The sequence below is a fragment of the Astyanax mexicanus genome, chromosome 3, assembly GCF_023375975.1.
Source record: "Astyanax mexicanus isolate ESR-SI-001 chromosome 3, AstMex3_surface, whole genome shotgun sequence".
NCBI lineage: Eukaryota > Metazoa > Chordata > Actinopteri > Characiformes > Acestrorhamphidae > Astyanax > Astyanax mexicanus.
In genome coordinates this window covers 20,127,126-20,147,882 of record NC_064410.1, presented here as the reverse complement: position 1 = coordinate 20,147,882, position 20,757 = coordinate 20,127,126, and the positions used below count along the sequence as shown (strand labels likewise).

The window sequence follows — 20,757 nt, the reverse complement described above, 5'->3', positions numbered from 1 at the left end:
GTTGTTATAGTCTGATGCTTATTTAGTTTAGCAAGCTAATGCTGCAGATGAGGTGCTAGACTAGTACTGTCTGTATGTGTATCAGCTAATTAATGTTACATAATAAAAGAAGACATGATGAGACAGGTAAACACTCCTAATATGCCCTGTTTGTGTGTGGAAAGCCAGTCAGCTATGGATATTGAGTTGTTTTCAGTAAAGCCCAGGTTCAGGTTTAGGTGAGAGAATAAAGTAACAACTAATAAACAAATACATGGATTTCAGTGCTCAGCACGAGCAGATGCCCTGAAAAATCGATACTAAGTTTCGGCCCCCTATATCAGCGCGTAGTAGAGTCACCTTTTGCTGCAATTACAAGCTGCACGTCTTTTGGGGTATATCTCTACCAGCTTTGTGCATCTAGAGACTGAGATTTTTGCCAATTCTTCTTTGTAAAACAGCTGAAGCTCAGCCAGTTTGGATGGAGAGCGTCTTCCAACAGATGTTCAGTGAGATTTAGGTCAGGACTTTCACTGAGCCATTCTAACACATAAAAATTCTTGGTACCACTTTATAATAAGACTACCTTTATAAAGGGTTTATAAATGGTTTACAATTAGTTTATTAATGGTTACTAATTAGGTTGTAAATGCCTTAAAAACCATTAATAATCAGTTATAACACATACGTAGAAAGGGCAACAATGACCTGTTGTTTGCCAAATAGTGAACCCACAGCCATCTATATTGTTAAATTTCAGATCTTTTCAGATACTCACTTACTTTGTCTTCTCCATCTAACTCAACTTGCTTCTCCATCTCCATATCCTCCATCAGTCAACATCAGTTTAACCATTTAACTCCCAAGTTTAATCATTCCACCACTAACTCTTTTAGTCATTTATAATAATGTGGTGTATATTATCATATGAAATAATAAAATTGACATCTAAGGGCTAAGCAATAATTACCCTTACCATGACATTTTCAGCATACTATCTGAAATCATCCTTGGGGTTGTCACAGATATTGATATAATGTTGCCAGGTGCTAATGTTCAAAGAACATGAAAGTGCTGTTGTGATTCTTAAGGTTGAGTGGCATCTTCTTTAGGACAGCATTCCAGATGTAACCTTCCTTTACTGGTTTGCTGCAGGCAATTTCACTGCAAGTAATTACTGCAGCTCCCAGCATGTAGTTTTCCATTTTGCTTTTGCCGATCAAGATTTTCAAATTGTAGATGAGTATTTGTTAATGAGTTACAAACACTTATAACCACTAAACAGGAGCCTTATTTTAAAGTGTAAAACACTTCACTATTTATTAATGAGTTACAAACACTTATAACCACTAAACAGGAGCCTTATTTTAAAGTGTAAAACACTTCACTATTTATTAATGAGTTACAAACACTTATAACCACTAAACAGGAGCCTTATTTTAAAGTGTAAAACACTTCACTATTTATTAATGAGTTACAAACACTTATAACCACTAAATAAGAGCCTTATTTTAAAGTGTAAAACACTTCACTATTTATTAATGAGTTACAAACACTTATAACCACTAAATAGGAGCCTTATTTTAAAGTGTAAAACACTTCACTATTTATTAATGAGTTACAAACACTTATAACCACTAAATAGGAGCCTTATTTTAAAGTGTAAAACACTTCACTATTTATTAATGAGTTACAAACACTTATAACCACTAAACAGGAGCCTTATTTTAAAGTGTAAAACACTTCACTATTTATTAATGAGTTACAAACACTTATAACCACTAAATAAGAGCCTTATTTTAAAGTGTAAAACACTTCACTATTTATTAATGAGTTACAAACACTTATAACCACTAAATAGGAGCCTTATAGATAGATAGATACTTTATTGATCCCCGGGGGGAAATTCTTGGCATCCAGCAGCAGGTTACACAATACACAAAGTTAAAAAAGATAAAATATAAAATATAAAGATACATATAACCACTTATAACCACTAAACAGGAGCCTTATTTTAAAGTGTAAAACAAATCACCATTTATTAATGAGTTACAAACACTTATAACCACTAAATAGGAGCCTTATTTTAAAGTGTATAACACCTCACTATTTATTAATGAGTTACAAACACTTATAACCACTAAATAGGAGCCTTATTGTAAAGTGTAAAACACTTCACTATTTATTAATGAGTTACAAACACTTATAACCACTAAACAGGAGCCTTATTTTAAAGTGTAAAACACTTCACTATTTATTAATGAGTTACAAACACTTATAACCACTAAACAGGAGCCTTATTTTAAAGTGTAAAACACTTCACTATTTGTTAATGAGTTACAAACACTTATAACCACTAAACAGGAGCCTTATTTTAAAGTGTAAAACACTTCACTATTTATTAATGAGTAACAAACACTTATAACCACTAAATAGGAGCCTTATTTTAAAGTGTAAAACACTTCACTATTTATTAATGAGTTACAAACACTTATAACCACTAAACAGGAGCCTTATTTTAAAGTGTAAAACACTTCACTATTTATTAATGAGTAACAAACACTTATAACCACTAAACAGGAGCCTTATTTTAAAGTGTAAAACACTTCACTATTTATTAATGAGTTACAAACACTTATAACCACTAAACAGGAGCCTTATTTTAAAGTGTAAAACACTTCACTATTTATTAATGAGTAACAAACACTTATAACCACTAAATAATTTTTGACGTGTAAAACACGAGTAATCAGTCAGTCACATTTAAACAATAAAAATGCAATGACAACAGAAATAAGAAAAAAAGTTTTATTTACACATTACTCCTGAGTGTTAAGGGCACTCAAATTTAAACTGTCATAACTAAACATGCATAGACCTTTTAGCATGGTATTTAAATTGTATAAATAAAATGTATTTGAAATAAAAATATAAATAAAATGTATTTAAAATAAATAAAATTGACCAATACTCAAATTAAATAAGTCTTTAAAGTCTCTTAATCTTAATCTTCACAAGGTCTATGTCTTCCTAAACAAAGAATCCTAATCAAAATCTAAACAAAACCTAAAGAAACTAAAAATATACCTCACATACTGATATATGTATGTACTGATTTTTCTTTTTCACTCAAACTTGAACCAGTGTGCCCAATACACTTTAAACACAATCAAGTGTACATAACCATTAAACAGGTTTGTTTCTCCTCATGGGGAGGAGGGTACCCTTAGCTTTCATGATTTCTATTTTTTCTTTTAATTCTTCATCTTTCTGAATAGCAGCCTCACAGCGCTTAGCAAATGCCAGCACTGTCTCTCCAGTAGACCTCTTGGCCAGTGTCTCCTCATAGACCTCAGGAGCTGCAATAGCGAGCTCTCCAATCGCTGAAGTGCACACCACAGTGTTTCTGTCAATGCCGTGCTTCTGGAACGCTTTGGTCATGGTCTTTGTCTTTGGCAAGGTTTTGAGGATGGATCTGTAGCGGCAGACAATTTCACTCGGTGTTTGTACTAGGCAGAAAAAAAACAAAACATTAAGTTACTTTGAAAAAGGTTTCACTACACAAAACCATACGCTTTGTTTCAGCTAGAGCTGGACGATATGATGAGGTTAGAAACAGACAAAAAGGTACCACATTTATAAAGTAATATCAGCTATCTAACTATTTGTATTCAACATCTTACATACTGCACCACATCCAGATAAACAAGACTAATTTCGCAGTCTTTGCACTTAAACATGCAGCTGGGAAAAGTTTTTAAGTGGGGTGAATACAGATGTACAGTATGAGAAGATTGTTTTTGGAACTTTTACTATTTTACTAGACTCTGCAAAAATAAAATGAAAAACATTGAAAATGATCCTTTCATTCTAAAATCAATAGGCAAGCATACTCTTAAAGCTATTGGATTTCAGAGCCTGAACTACCCATTACATAACTGTTCTACTGGGTTGCATCCTTGATTTTAAGCCTGCCATTTAACAAATACTGTCACATGAATTTGTCAAATTAAGAAAGATCCAAAATCTCATGGTTACATGATTAATTTTACGCATCAATTTACAATATTGTTAGCAATAAAATACAGAAGTCAAATGGTAAGAAGTACTTTATTCATCATTGGTAAGCAACAGCATAACAATGTTATTAAAAAGAATTCAGATACCGTATTTTTCGGACTATAAGGCGCACTTAAAAACTTTTAATTTTCACAAAAATTGACAGTGCGTCTTATAATACGGTGCGCCTTTTGTATGGATTTTACTCGTCAGGTTGTAAGGAGCAGTAAACACACACTCCGTGCAGCGTTATAGAGAGTTTCAGTGCTATACAGAGTCCAGAGCCGTGCAGCTCCGAGGCTGAGCAGCAATAGCATTAGCTAGATGCTAACCGCTAAGCTAGCTAGCTTATTCACTGAGATCAGTATTATCTAAATTTTACTCGTCAGGTTGTAAGGAGCAGTAAACACACACTCCGTGCAGCGTTATACAGAGTTTCAGTGCTATACAGAGTCCAGAGCCGTGCAGCTCCGAGGCTGGAGCAGCAAATAGCATTAGCTAGCTTATTCACTGTTCAGAGATCAGTATTATCTAAATTTTACCCGTCAGGTGTAAGGAGCAGTAAACACACACTCCGTGCAGAGCCGTGCCGCTCCGAGGCTGGAGCAGCAATAGCATTAGCTAGATGCTAACCGCTTAGCTAGCTAGCTTTTTCACTGTTCAGAGATCTGTATTTTCTAAATTTAGCACTTTTAATACTGCTGGAGCAGTATTATTAAAGTTAGATGCTAATCGCTAAGCGTTCACCGTTCAGAGGTGAGTTATCGGCCTGTAAGTCTGTGCTGCTTTGCCTGGCTAGCATTAGCTAGATGCTAAGCGCTAACTCTCTCAGAGGTGAGTTTTATCAGCCTGTAATCTGCTTGTTTACCGTGTTAAAACAAGCTACGGGGGACGAATCGCTAGCTAATATCTCACTGTCTTACCAGAACACGCAGGATTACTCAGTGTAACGCTGTCGTTTAAGTTTGGGTTAACTTTACTAGTTTAGGTGACTAGCTAGCGTGCTAGCGGATAGCTATGCTAACACTGGTGCAGCAAGCCTTAGTGGACATCTGGAAATCTAAGCTTACTGTAAATAAACTGAAGCACGTTACTCACCCAAATAAACAGTTTTCAGGAGAGGAATCTGTGTAGATTAATATCCAGCACTCGTTTGACTTTGAAAGAGCTAGATTTGTACACTGAGACCCTCCACCGGCAAGCGACCACCCCCGGTGGGGGAAGGGAAACATGGCGCCACCCCTGTTCACTTTGATATAGGCACCCTTTCTAGTGTCACTTAACGCGCCTTATAATGCGATGCGCCCTATGTATGGAAAAATAGCAGAAAATAGGCGTTCTTTGATAGTGCGTCTTATAATACGGTGCGCCTTATAGTCCGAAAAGTAACGGTACTTATTGTACTTGGTTGGTCTTGCATAAAATGCACACATTTACTTGTATTTTTTTTAAACATACTGCATGGCTCTCACAGAATTACATTTTAAAATATGTGGCATTCATGGCTCTCTCAGCCAAAAAGATTCCCAAATAGCAACAATGTTAACTTTAGAAAACAAGACCTAACTCTAAACCTAAATAAGAGAATGATCATTTTTGCATTACCTACATATTCTGCAAGTACATAGAGATATCTGTAACAATTATTTGATTCTTACCGCGCTGCCGAAACGTCTTGTGCTCTCTCTTGTGTTTTTTGGCTGCCTTGCTGTGCTTCTTTTTGGATTTGCGCTTCTTGGGGGTTGAAGATGAGGATGAGGATGAGGAAGAGGAGGACATGGATGACGTATTGGAGGTTTCCGAATCATTCACAGTGACTTTGTTGTCCATGCTTTCTTGCATTGCTGAAAAGTACAAAAAAGAACAACAGAGATTTTAGCCTATATGTTTACTTATTTAATACAACAACTATTGTTATTTTACTATACTGTAAATATTAAGTGGCCTATATAGTAAAAAGTAAGGATATGTTATTTTGTACTCCCCCAGTACAGATATCATATAATGTTTATAAAACCAGCTCCTTGGTTAATGTCTGAAATGAAATAATTCTAGCCATGTACCTGTGAGGGCAGACAACTGTCCACGAAGGAAATCTCTCTCTTCTTCCAGTTCTTCAATCTTCTTCTTCTGCCATTCCAACTTCTCCTTAAGAAGGTTCAGTTCTTGCTTCTCCTTGTTAAGAAGCACTACTGCAGTAGGGGCTAGGTTAGAAGCTGAGCATAAAAACAGATATATAAAAATCAGAATGGCACAACAGCTATTATCTAACAAATGACACTGTGTGTACCATTTATTAATTGATCCAAAATCAGTCCATGAAGGGCAAAACAAATGTACTAAAATTCAATTTTGAAGCTTTGAAATACTATTACCAGCCTAAACCACATTTGCAAGTTGCCAAAACACTTTTACCAGCCCAAAACCTTTATACAAACAGCCAAATGCCGAAATGGCAAGTCAGCTGGAAAAAGGAGGTACATACAGATGACGTTTGTGTCAATCAAAGTGCTTCTGGGACAAAACAAATGGAGGTGTGTAGCACAGCAAGACATGTGGAGGGGGTGAGTATACTTTAAAAACAATGAACATCTCTGCCTAACTAGCGTTATAGTCCACTTACTTTCGTTAACATCTCCAGGGGGTTTAGACTCAGCCTGTGCATTTTATGTGTTTATGTGTTCTCTTTAAAAAAAAAAAAAAAAACTTCTCACAAGAAAAATGGAAGGGCCATTCCATACAGGGCCGGTGTGACTGCAGGATTTCTTTCCAAACCTGCTCATTTAATCAGTCAGTCTCAACAACTTATAACTTGAGCCTTAAGCCACACTGACCCTTTGCAGACAGGTTTGATACCTGTGGTTTCATGTTACCACCACAACCACTTCATATTAATTTGTAAAAGAGCTTTGCCCATTTGTAGCTGTGTTTTAGGCTGGTAAATGTCTTTCTGCCATTTGTAAATGTATTTTGGGTTGGTAAGTGTTTCAAGAATGTGTTTTTATTTTTGTACATTCGCTGATATATAGACAATACTGACAGTTCCAAATGTGTACAATGTAGCCATAATCACATCTGTTCATCATTTTATATTTCATTTAACTAATCTCTGTTAATCTTATTTCTGCCATTGATCCATAAGCGTCCAAAACCTATGAAAAGGTTAATAAATATGAATACTGGGACCGTTGGCCAGCAGATATATTGTAGAACCAATGTGTCAAATATAAAGCCCAAGCCAAAATCCTATCAGGTCCATAACATTATTTTAACATACCATTAATATCAGCCAGTTTCACAATGTGTTGCAGTACAGTCCCCAGCATTCACTGCAACATGATGTGCACTAAAACCCCTTCCCCCAACAACAGTATAACAGACAACAAAAACAGTTGGCTTCAGGAATAAAGTCTAATATTAGGAGAATAAAGTAATATTTTGTGGAAAATGTAGGCTGTTTTGATATTAAAAAGCATGGATATTAAAAAGCATGGCTTACTGATGTTTTATTGTTACGGTTAGATAGTACAGTGTCCAGATTTTGCCCTGTGGTGTCACCACTAAAGTTTAGATTTAGATCTGCCCGACCCCATGTCCGACCTGAACTCGGCTGGGTGAGGCTCAAAAAAATGATTTATAATGTATAATTATAATGTATAATGTACTGTTTTCAATGATATTTTTATTTTACCAAAAGCTATTGCGTGATAATCACAATATAGGAAAAATAGCTTGTTTAGAGAATATTTTATATTCTTAAACACTGTCAATTTTAATAAAGCAGATGAAAGTAATTGTAAAGTATGTTTATGTTCTTGGTCTATTTATAATATTGAAAATATTATATATTCCAAAAACCAATTTAAATTATATTAAATTAGAGGAAAGTCATTCAGACATCATTCTTGTAGCCTAATTTATCGATGTTTAGGCCTGTGGATCATTGTTCGCTTTCTTTGTGTTTTCTTTTTTCGGACATTTGTAACAAAACCTTTTTCTTAAATATAGACATAATTTCGCTCATTCAAATTATTAAAACAAATCTTAAATAATAAGTCTATACTTAATTAAATTAAATTAAATTTTGCTCATTCAAACGAGCTCATAATGACAGTTTATGGGGCGGCACGGATCGGCTGGATTTTTTTGGACCCGATCTATTTGCCACTGGAAGCGGAGCCTTCGGCTGCCCCGTCGACGCGTGTCCGCCTCTGGAGAGAGCTTGGAGAAACGCTGTGGTAGATAAACGTTGTAGTGCATATACACGTATTAAAACTTGTCGTAATAACGATATATCTATGTCGTTTTTTTTCTCATAAGTGGCCGCAATATGCTTCTGTACGGCACTAAACCGGTCAAGATACCCTTCCCCGGTCTTAGCAGCGCCTGACTCGACCCGGAGATGGACGCGCAGTTAGCGTCAGATCATAATTACTGCACTACTCCAATGAACTCAGCAGTGACAGATGCTTTAGCAAACGAGAACGGAGCACTAAGGAGAAAAATACACGAACTGGAACACCATAAAAATATTAATTTAAAGGAACAATTAGAAAAATAAAAATAATATTTGAAAGGGAGAATTAGAAAATAAACTTAAAACTAAAAATATTATTTAAAAGGGAGAATTAAAAAATAAACTTAAAAGAAAAATATTATGGAAGAATTAGAAAATACAGTTAAAACAAAAATATTATTTAAAATGGAGAATTAGAAAATACAGTTAAAACAAAAATATTATTTAAAATGGAGAATTAGAAAAATACATTTAAAACGAAAAAATATTATTTGAAAGGGAGAATTAGAAAATGCACTTAAAACGAAAAATGTTAACTGAAAGGGTGAATTAGAAAATACACTTAAAACGAAAAATATTATTTGAAATGGAGAATTAGAAAATGCACTTAAAACGAAAAATATTACTTGAAAGGGAGAATTAGAAAATGCACTTAAAACGAAAAATATTATTTGAAAGGGAGAATTAGAAAATGCACTTAAAACGAAAAATATTATTTGAAATGGAGAATTAGAAAATGCACTTAAAACGAAAAATGTTACCTGAAAGGGTGAATTAGAAAATACAGTTAAAACGAAAAATATTATTTGAAAGGGAGAATTAAAAATACACGAAAAACGAAAAATATTATTTGAAAGGGAGAATTTAAAAAATACACGAAAAACGAAAAATGTTACCTGAAAGGGTGAATTAGAAAATAAACTTAAAACGAAAAATATTACTTGAAAGGGAGAATTAGAAAAATACATGAAAAACGAAAAATATTATTTGAAAGGGAGAATTAGAAAATACACTTAAAATGAAAAATATTACTTGAAAGGGTGAATTAGAAAATACAGTTAAAACGAAATATATTATTTGAAAGGGAGAATTAAAAATACACGAAAAACGAAAAATATAATTTGAAAGGGAGAATTAAAAAAAAACACGAAAAACGAAAAATATTATTTAGACTCTAGACAAAAGTTCTGCTACAAATAACAATATGCAACATATAATAATAATAATAATAATAATAATAATAATAATTAGACAATAAGACAAATCCAAACGCTTTAAGATCTGTTTTAAGGTCTTTGTGAACACTTTTATAGTTAACATAAATACACCATAGTTCTGAAGCATACTAGTATGATCATTCTTATTAACATTATTATAAGTAGTAGTATTAGTACTATTATTGTATTTGACTTTGACTTTGTAGTTAAAATGCACACTAAAGTCTAGCTACTCAACTAAACTCGGGATGAATACATTTGCTTATTTGCCTTGTGTTGAAAGCAATTTCATGTCTGTGGCACTGAAATATACGTGAAGGAAAGACGTTAAACAAGCTAGCTCATGTCAGCTAGCTTAGTAAGCTCTATAGCTAGCTAGCTAACTGCTACGCAGGCTAGAAAAACCGGGGAAAGTTGCAGCGTTACTGAATAGTTTAGTCAACTAGCTTATAGATAACGGTATAACACACAAAACCTACCGTCTCGCTCATCTGTTGAGATTTGGGTCTTTTGTTGACGCTTTGGGAGCCTCTTTGGACGAGTACTGGAAGCAGAAGTTGCTGAGGAACAGGGTTCTTTTTCATGCTGACCGTCCATGATTTTTCAGGCAAAAAATAAACGTTGTCCTTACGGTTTGCAAGTCCTGACGGGATGATGGCATGAGTCATCAACAAGTTTGACTGTGATTGGTTGCTTCTGTAACATCGGCTGCGGTTGGATCTATACTTTCTAGCGCCAAAATCTTGTTTAGTTTGTATTTTCAGAAGCAGAGGGCACCTAAGAGATATCCAAAACAGGTAAGCAATCTCTTAACGAATATTTTTGTCATTTGTAAACATGTACGATCTATTTAAACAGCAGGATAAATGCAATGAGATCAAAACGAATGATTATGCAGTCCTATACTGTGTAAAAGCTTGAAAACCCTTATATTTTCAAACTACTCCATTGGTCCGTGCACAACCCAGTACTAACTTCACTCTGTTTCTGGTTGTTATTGCAAGGCTTCGTATAAGCTGGTTTAATTTATTTATCAAAAACCTATTAATTCATTAATTTGTTGTTTTCACTGTTCAGACGTTTAACTTAACTATTTTGGATTCTATTATATTGTGCTTTAGTGTATAGTTTTACTTGTGTGAATTGTTTTTTCCATATAAATGAAATGGCTATACATATAACTAAAAAGCTTGTATAATAAGGTATTTCAGAAATGTTCTTGACAATTGTCGGTGTGTACACCTTCAGCAGAATGTCACTGGAAAGAAAGTTACGGGCCCGGATAGAGAGAAAACAAACAAAGCGCAAGACATTGAAGCTAATTAAGTGGTTGCAGAGGAAACACCTTCTGAAGGAGAAGCTCAGATGCCCTCTCTGCTTCCACAAAATGAAAATGTTCTCCGTGACAAAGAAGGACCAGTACATCTGGTATGGTAATCTCTGTCATTGAATAGAACATCATCAGACTGCTACAATGAATATAATAAACATAATTCTTATCCCTTCTCATTATCATCATTACTACTACTACTACTACTACTACTACTACTACTACTTAAACATAAATCAGTAAATCTAACAACATGTTTAATTGCTTATAAACTATAAATAGTAATGTAGTGTAAGGTTTGTAGAATATATCATGACAAAATGATAGTGTAGAAGCACACAATGATATATGTTTGTAATGTTCATAGGTGCTGTAAAAGAGGTCATAAAAGAGTCTCAAAAACCATCAGAGCTGGCTCCCTCTTTGAAAAGTCTAAATCATCTCTCTTCAACTGGATGAAGTATATTTACAGGTGCTATGCTGTGTTTTTGAATAATGAAAGATATGAGATAGTATTTTTTTTATAAATACATTATAACCACATCAAGGTACTCAAATGGCTACAGAAGTCAATGTTTGTTATTACATTATTTCTCTTTACTACAGATTCTCACAAGGACTGAGGCTCAGGCAGATTGATATGATCAGTGATGACATTGCTGGCAGCTCTACAACTTTGTCTAAAATGGCAAGATGCATTCGAAGGGTCTGCATTTGTGCAATGGAAAGACAAAGAAGAAAGAACAGGCAGTGTCTTGGTGGTCGAAAAGAATTTGTTGTGATAGATGAGAGCTGCTTCCGTCATCAGCGAAAGGTTTGTACACCTTTTTTAGTTTGTTTTAAAAGTGAGCTTCTTAAAACACCATTATTTTGTAGTCCACACATACTAGGTCTGTGACAGTAATGACTGTTTCTGATGATGATTTTCTTTGAAGTTAATTGTGATTCTTGGTTTATTATATGTAACAAGTAAAAGCCTAAAGCAGCCTGTTGAGCTGGGGTGGGTATTGCGAAAGCGATTAATCTTAGTGAATAACAAACAAACTAACGAATGACGCGAGTAAAGAATGAGCCAGTTCTAAGAGTGTTTCCCAAAGAGCTTTGAAAAGTGAAATTAACGAAGGAGTTTAAAAAGCTGTTGACTCCTCCCCCGAAACAGCCCGCTTAATCGAACTACAAACATCGTTTTAACACTGCCAGTATGCAGTATTTATTCACTATTATGCCCAAAACATTTAGAAATGTGTTGTACTTAACAACATTATACATATTCTGAATTTTTTATTAAAAAGGGTGTACTTTGGCATTGATAAAATACTCGTAAAGATACATATATCTAAATAAATAATCAAAAGTCTAATCTATTTTGAAAGATAAACTTTTTTTTCTATTATACGTTATCCTCTTAAGCTCCAAGCCTATTTTTACCATTTTCCGCCTGAAATTACATACTCACATTTGAAGGCTTATCACTCCAATATTAAATTATTTAGAGTCAATTCTATGAATTAATATCACTAAGAAGCCTTTACACAATTCATTTAAGGCATTTTAATTATTCAATTGAACATGTAATGGCCAAAATATGGTAAAAACCAGGAAAAATTTTAGGCGCTTTTCAGATTTTCTATTAATTATTTTTATTTTCAGACACATAAAATGAACTATTTATATGGATGAAGGGTTTTGACAGCTCTATATTTTACTATAATGTGTTTACAATCATCATATAAAATTTTAAACTGCTACCTATTACTGGTTAGAAGTTATAGTGATTTGAACCAGTAATGATCTTTTCTTTCTCCAAAGGACTGGAAACTTTATAAGAATAAAAAATACCACTTTTATAACTCATTTTGCAGTAAACTCTGGGTTTTTGTGTGGTCTACTCATATACAAACAGAAATCCGCAGTGTCTCTTTAAGAGCAGCTGTTCTGCTGAGTGGAAAGTCTATTAGAGAAAGTATCTATGGCCAAGCATCTTCCTTCCTTAGCCTTTAAGCTGGCCGAGCTCGCCACATGATTGGCTGAGAGACCTCATTCTCATACCGTCATGTCCAGTAGGCTCCGCCCTGTCTGGCTGTGGGCCAGAATCGTAGCAGCGTCGAATAAAATGCTTTTAATTTGGAATTAAAGTTTAGATTCCGTCTCACATTATTCCTCGCGCGGGGTGGAATCAGGGACCGTACATCCTACACTAAAATTATGAAAATTATTTCTGAATATAATAATATTCTGAATATAACTGAAAAGCAGAGATTCTAAGCTTTAAAATTGTATATTGGGTGTCTATATTGAACCTATAACTATTCATAAACACAGCCAGATATTAAATATCATATTTTTCTGGCCCGCCGGCGGGCCAGGGCGTGTTAAGAGGTTAAACTAATATATCTTATTTATTATATATTATACCAATATCAATCAATATAGTAATATTAATGTTATATTAAGTTATTATTATTATTATTATTATTATTATTATTATTATTATTATTATTATTATTATACATAGACGTATGCTCCTGTATGTCTATATGTCTTTATAAATATTTATTACTGTTAATAAATAAATATATATATATATATTTTCAAATTATTTATTTATTTACAGGAACACATGATTTTATAAGCAAACATTTTAAACCAACTAGAATAGGTTTTATACTTGTACACTTGGTATTTTATGAGGAAGAGTCACCTGGAATAGTTTTCTCAGCATCTTAAAGGAGATTCTGGAGCTGCTTGAACAATAGCTGCGGCTTTTCCTTAATGCTGTGAAGCTCCAGGTCATCCCAAATCACCTCAAATCACCACCTCAGTTGGGTTTAGGTCAGGGGATTGTGAAGGCCATGCACCTTTTTGTTTACTAGATAATTCCATATGTGTCAATTAAAAGTTTTCATGGTTTCAATATTAATCTACAATGTAGAAAATATATTAAAGAAAAAAATAATAAAAACATTGAATGAGACGTGTACAAACTTTTGACTGGTACTTATATATTTGCGAGCTGACACAAGCCAAAGTTTGCCCAGATGAACGGCTACAATGTTGGTTAGAAGCACCTGATTAAGGAATAATATTAAATATTACCTGCACATTCACCGATACAATTTACAATACGTGTAGGTGTGATTAAAGACATCACAAGCGTCCCTTGCACCGGACCTACAATACCAGAGATTTTCCCAATAGCATGGAAATATATTGTGTGGTGCTGTAATTCCTGGCCTGGTGGGAATTGTGTATAAGTGCATGCATGCCACAGTAACAGCCTGATTACAGAATCCACGGACTTGGAGACTTTGCAGCTTTGCTTAAACCGTGAGCATCATCTGCAGGAATTGACTGATTGCATTCATTGCAGCATTAATGTCAAGAGCTCTACCTTCACTAGTCTGGATTTTAATTATTTATTCGTGGGTTTGATTGGTCAATTCCAATATACCCAGCTAGACTACAAGCTACAGACAAAGTTGTCATTATAATATAATATAATATATTATATTTGATTCAACCACAAAAATAATATTTTTTCTCCCTCAAAATTGGCGGCCCCTGGTGTTTACGGTGCTGAACTGCAAGCAGAATCCCCTTAATGCATTTTTTCTGAATAACGACTGGGTCAGGTTACTCGTTAATCTGCGAGCGAGTTTCCGTAGTACTTTAGTTAGGCAGGGTTTTGGGAAACAATCATTTAATTAACGATCAATCTTAAGTACGAGTTAACAACGTTCTTAGCGTTACAAAGCTTTCGGGAAACCCACCCTTGTTCTGCTTCCTAGCTGTTTATATTTATTAACTATCAAACATTAAATACACAGAGATTATTTGCCACGGCCCTCTTAGGAGTTATTAACAAATATCTGTTCCTATTTATAAATAAAAAGACAATAAAAAATCTGATTTGTGTGTAAAATTTAAGTGGATATATTTCTGTATAGTTATTCCTATGTACCTAATTGCTAATATAACAGTTTGGAATAAGATGTGCAATATTTTCTGTCATTTGTATGCATTATACTGATAATTCACCCTTTAAAATATATATATTTTTTTGTTTGTTTTTTTCAGTATGCGCGGGGCCGGTTTGGAAATACCTGGAGGAGGAAGAAATGGGTCTTTGGAATGATGGGAGTCAAAGACAAAAGACGGAGAGTAGTGTTGAAACTAGTGGAGAAACGATCAAGACGGCATCTTGTCCCTCTGATCAGACAGCATGTTAAGGCAGGAAGTAGCATAATCAGTGATGAGTGGAGGGCATACAGGGTTGTGTTGAGAAACTTTGGGTACAAACACTATACTACAAACCATAGCAGGTGGTTTGTGGATCCTCGGTCCGGTAGCCACACACAACATATTGAAAGAGCTTGGGGGATCATCAAAGGACATATCCGTAGACTGAGAGGAAATCGTACAGAGACTTTGTTGAAGGAGCACCTCATGGTACTTGAATGGTCATCCTGGCTTGGTTCTCGTAACCCTGATGGGCCACTTGGACGCCTGTTCAAGGATATTCAAAAAGCCTTTCCAGTATGAATGTCATGATCTATTTTCAAGTGCTCTAATTGTCATTCAGCAACGACTGTTTTAATGTCTGAATCAGTGGGACTGAAAAGTGTGTTTTGCATGAATGAAAATGTTTGGTTGTTTCTGTTGTAACTAGGCTTATATTTCATGTGACAAAATCATATTAGCTGTGTAAATGTTTGTAAGTCATGAATAAATAGTGAAGTGCTTTACAGTTTAAAACAAGGATCCTATCTGGTGTTTATAAAGGTTTGTTACTTATTAATAAATAGTGAGTTAAAATAAGGCTCCTGTTTAGTGGTTATAAGTGTTTGTAACTCATTAATAAATAGTGAAGTGTTTTACACTTTAAAATAAGGCTCCTGTTTAGTGGTTATAAGTGTTTGTAACTCATTAATAAATAGTGAAGTGTTTTACACTTTAAAATAAGGCTCCTGTTTAGTGGTTATAAGTGTTTGTAACTCATTAATAAATAGTGAAGTGTTTTATACTTTAAAATAAGGCTCCTATTTAGTGGTTATAAGTGTTTGTAACTCATTAATAAATAGTGAAGTGTTTTACACTTTAAAATAAGGCTCCTATTTAGTGGTTATAAGTGTTTGTAACTCATTAATAAATAGTGAAGTGTTTTACACTTTAAAATAAGGCTCCTGTTTAGTGGTTATAAGTGTTTGTAACTCATTAATAAATAGTGAAGTGTTTTACACTTTAAAATAAGGCTCCTGTTTAGTGGTTATAAGTGTTTGTAACTCATTAATAAATAGTGAAGTGTTTTATACTTTACAATAAGGCTCCTATTTAGTGGTTATAAGTGTTTGTAACTCATTAACAAATAGTGAAGTGTTTTACACTTTAAAATAAGGCTCCTGTTTAGTGGTTATAAGTGTTTGTAACTCATTAATAAATAGTGAAGTGTTTTACACTTTACAATAAGGCTCCTGTTTAGTGGTTATAAGTGTTTGTAACTCATTAATAAATAGTGAAGTGTTATACACTTTAAAATAAGGCTCCTACTTAGTGGTTATAAGTGTTTGTAACTCATTAATAAATGGTGATTTGTTTTACACTTTAAAATAAGGCTCTTATTTAGTGGTTATAAGTGTTTGTAACTCATTAATAAATGGTGATTTGTTTTACACTTTAAAATAGGGCTCCTGTTTAGTGGTTATAAGTGTTTGTAACTCATTAATAAATAGTGAAGTGTTTTACACTTTAAAATAAGGCTCCTGTTTAGTGGTTATAAGTGTTTGTAACTCATTAATAAATAGTGAAGTGTTTTACACTTTAAAATAAGGCTCCTGTTTAGTGGTTATAAGTGTTTGTAACTCATTAACAAATACTCATCTACAATTTGAAAATCTTGATCGGCAAAAGCAAAATGGAAAACTACATGCTGGGAGCTGCAGTAATTACTTGCAGTGATATAAACTATTCCACTGTAGCTCTGGATGGATATTTAGGGTCATTGTCTTGCTGGAAGGTGAATCTCATTCTCAGTTGCAAGTTGTGTTTTTATAACCTAACCCTGCTTTAAACATCTTCTCCACAACTTTATCTCTGACTTGTTTGTGTTGCTCTAAGTTATTTGGTCTTCATGATGCTGTTTTCTCTAACAAACCACTAAGGCCTTCAAAGAACAGGTATTTATATTTAAACTGAGACTAAATTACACACAGCTGGACTCTTTTAACTATTTAAGTGTGATCTGAAGAATAATTAAGTGCACTGGGATGTATTTAGGGGTTTTAGAGTAAAGGGGAATGAAAAGTTTTAAATGTCACACTTTTCAAAGTTTTATTTTATTACAATTTTAAAAACCATGTATCATTTTCGTTCCACTTCACAATGTATATGTTACTTTGTGATAGTCTACAATTTAAAATCTCAATAACATACATTTAAGTTTGTGGTTGTAAAGTGACCAAATGTAAAAAAGTACAAGGGAGTATTTCATGTCTGTATGAACTTAGCAACACACTTCAGCCCTGAATTAAGGCGGCTCACATTAGCTGCCTCATTCTTGACTTAAAACTCTTCTTTAACAGTATGCAGCGCAAGATGTGTTTTTCCCATAATATCGTCAAGGAAATCAAGTTGAACACAAAGCACTTTTCAGGAATCTTCTGTTGTTCCCAGTCTCACAAACGACGCCAAACCACACCAGTCTTACCCCTTACCTAGCGTCTAAGGAGACTGCAGGAACACATCTGGAGAGATTGTAGCCCACAGAGGTGGGATTGATTTTTGCCTGCCATTCATTGTACAGCTCTGGCAGTCTATTGAGAGCAGCCAAGTCCACCACGGCTCCACTAAGCTGAATTACTGTGGCTGTCTCCAGCTCACCCAGAGCTAAAGAATGCTGGCTCTGAGCTCGTTAGGATTGTTTAGCGTTTGGTTGAAGAGATGGCTGCCTGCTTTATTTAGCCCTGGCCTTTCACACAGCTTCTTTAGCTGATGTGTACTCAAACTTTCTTATGAGGTCCCAGGAGTCTTGTTTCCGAAACACTTTCTGCTCTGGCCTTAAAACTGATGGAAGTTCAGGTAAAGACTTCAATCAATACATATAGCAGTAGGATGAAGCTGTTGAAGGTATGGGAGGAGGTGGCTTTAGAGAATGCAAAAAAAAGAAAAAAAAAAAAACTTTACTTGAACTTTTCTTTTTTTTAGTTTTTGCATTTTTGGCATGCATACATTTTTCAGTATATCTCACAAACTTTAATATCAGACAAATATTACCTGAATAAATATAAAAAAAACACCTTTTAAATGATGACTCCATATCTTCAAATCTAGTCCTTTGTGAAAAGTAAAATTTCATTAGCCACAACCAGGACTGATTACTGCCAGACTACTGTAGAATGAGGAAATCACTCAAATAGAACCTGTTTGACAACATGAAGCAGCAAAAATATCTGTAAAAGCAACACTTTATGGCCGATCTGAAGAAATGTTAGAGGTTACAAAGGTTACATGATCATTTTTAAAGCTTTGGGACTCCAGAGAACACTGGTGAACCTTCCCAGGAGTGACCAGCCAACTGAAATAATTCCAAAAGGGCATGGACAACTCATACAGGAGGTCACAAAAGAACCCAAAACCGTTAAAGTTAAAAAATCCGTGTTAATGATTCAATAATAAGATAGAGATTGGTTGAAAATGTTGGAGCTCCAATGCAAAATAAAAAAAACTCTGATATTAAAGTTTGTTTGATAATCGAAAGAAATATTAGTATGACAAAAAAGCAAAAAAAAAAAAAAAAAAGAATACTTTTTTTACGACACTGTATTTAGAACATGCCCAAAGACATTGGATAGAAACTTGCATTGTGTCCCATGACTTTTGCTACATGATTTCCGCCAGAGTTTATTGCCAGATTGCAAGGCTAATTTTATCCAAATGGTGACAGTCACCATCAATACCAACCACTCAATGCACTGTTAATTATGAATGGTAATGCCTGATAACTAATGATCTGATAACCTGGAACCTGATCTGGGAACTTGTTTTTTTACATCTGAGAACTTTGTAAACTCTAGTTTGTGCTTAAAGTTTTGAGTTAAGTACTTGTCAAATGTAAATCTGAACTTGCAGGTCATTTTTTTAGTTGGCGGCCTTGGTACAAGTTCAAATCCAGGTACAGGTTCAAGTCTTTGGGCCTTGATTTTGCTACATCACTGAAACTGATTCGCTCCTATGTTCTACTTTTTTCAGCCCATCATTACAATAATAATAACAATAATAATAAGGTTCTCCAACCAGTGGTCCTACTTTTTCAAACAGATAAAATGATCGTCCACATACTGCTGCTGTCTTAGGAACTTCGATTGCAGACACAGATGCTATAAAAACCTATCCCTGATTGATAATCAACACTCCACTCCTACAGCAAAATCTGCAGGAATAATCAAGCTCTGTGAAATATATTTTTGCAGGACACCATTAGTGTTAAACATTTGGTACACACAACTTCTGTAACATGGTACAAGTCAAAATTGTGGACACACCTTAAATTCTGTGCTTTTTTAAATAAAATAAAAAAATCAGCATTTTAAATTAATACCAAAGTCATCCAAAATATAAAGTTTTACAGGCAGGTGAAAATGTAAGATGGCAACCTCTTAAACATGGCAGCACTACTTCAAATATTTGAATCTGTAGCTGAAATGATTTGTGTACTATTTAAATTGAAAATACAAGTTGTATTCTACCAGATTTTATTTTATTCTAGGATCAAATCCTACATGTTTTCTTCCTTAAAGTTTTTCACCATAGTTACTTCTTGAATATGTACGTGAGTCATTTTTAGTTTGAATGTGGATATTATTATAAACCACTTCAATTTCTGAACTATTTCTGCCCGTGTCTACCTATAATTTACATTAGAATTGCGTAGATAATAGAATATATACCACAACTATTCTCTCTGGAGCAAAGCCCACTTTCACTCTTTATTGCTGGTCTGTGTAGCAATCCCACTTCTTTCTGAAAGCTCTGAGCCAGCTACAAGGTTTTGGCCTTCAAGCTGGTAGCCTTGGCAACAGGTACAAACTTTCCCTGCACTTGCTGTGCCTTGCCTTGGCCTTTAATGAAGTGGACTCTAGAGAAGTTCAAATCAATAAAAGAAGCATTACTTCACTAGACAACTTTGGATAGACTTGCTTGAGGTTCATGTGAGCAGAGCACATGTACGCTAGTACAGGGGTTGGACAATGAAACTGAAACACCTGGTTTTAGACCACAATAATTTATTGTCCCGACGGACAGTTCTGGTGGAAACAGGAGAGTTGAGATGCACATTGAATTCTGGTCTCATGTTTTTTGGATACAATCTGGGTTAGCACCCCAACATCCCTTTCAGACAGCTTCCTCTTAGTGTCCACAGTTAATCCTGTTGGATGTGGTTGGTCCTTCTTGGTTGTATGCTGACATTACCCTGGATACTGTGGCTCTTGATGCATCACAAAGACTTGTCTTTGGTCACAGATGCGCCAGCAAAACTGTGCACTTACCCTGCTAATTAAACCTTCACACTCTGCTCTTACTGGTGCAATGTGCAATTAATGAAGATTGGCAACCAGGCTGCTCCAATTTAGCCATGAAACCTCCCATACCTGTATTTGAAAATGCTGGAAGTAATAAGAAGTAAGCCGATGCCAATCTGCTTGACTTAGATGATTTCTGGCAGAGCAACGATGGGCCAGACTATGGGAAGAGAAGGAGCAGAGAAAAAAAACACTTTGATAACTTTCAGAGGTCTTCTCCGCAGTCAATCAACAGAAGAATGAACATTGATGCTGCTCCTCTTGGATAACATGCTGGAGCAATTTAGGGCAGATTTAGTG

The 20,757-nt window shown here is 34.7% G+C and overlaps 2 protein-coding genes across 2 annotated transcripts; one reads left to right on the top strand and one right to left on the bottom strand.

The window, feature by feature from the left end:
* Positions 1 to 2,811: 2,811 nt before the first annotated feature.
* On the bottom strand, positions 2,812 to 10,213 carry LOC125799449 (coiled-coil domain-containing protein 106-like). Its single transcript, XM_049476165.1, has 4 exons — positions 10,032 to 10,213; positions 6,102 to 6,254; positions 5,697 to 5,882; positions 2,812 to 3,488 (listed from the first exon to the last, which is right to left on the bottom strand). The coding sequence occupies exons 1-4, from the start codon at positions 10,147 to 10,149 to the stop codon at positions 3,166 to 3,168; spliced, it is 780 nt and encodes a 259-aa protein (XP_049332122.1). The 5' UTR covers positions 10,150 to 10,213; the 3' UTR covers positions 2,812 to 3,165.
* Positions 10,214 to 11,254: 1,041 nt separating this feature from the next.
* LOC125799450 (uncharacterized) lies at positions 11,255 to 15,602 on the top strand. Its single transcript, XM_049476166.1, has 3 exons — positions 11,255 to 11,354; positions 11,489 to 11,696; positions 14,960 to 15,602. The coding sequence occupies exons 1-3, from the start codon at positions 11,338 to 11,340 to the stop codon at positions 15,422 to 15,424; spliced, it is 690 nt and encodes a 229-aa protein (XP_049332123.1). The 5' UTR covers positions 11,255 to 11,337; the 3' UTR covers positions 15,425 to 15,602.
* Positions 15,603 to 20,757: the final 5,155 nt, after the last annotated feature.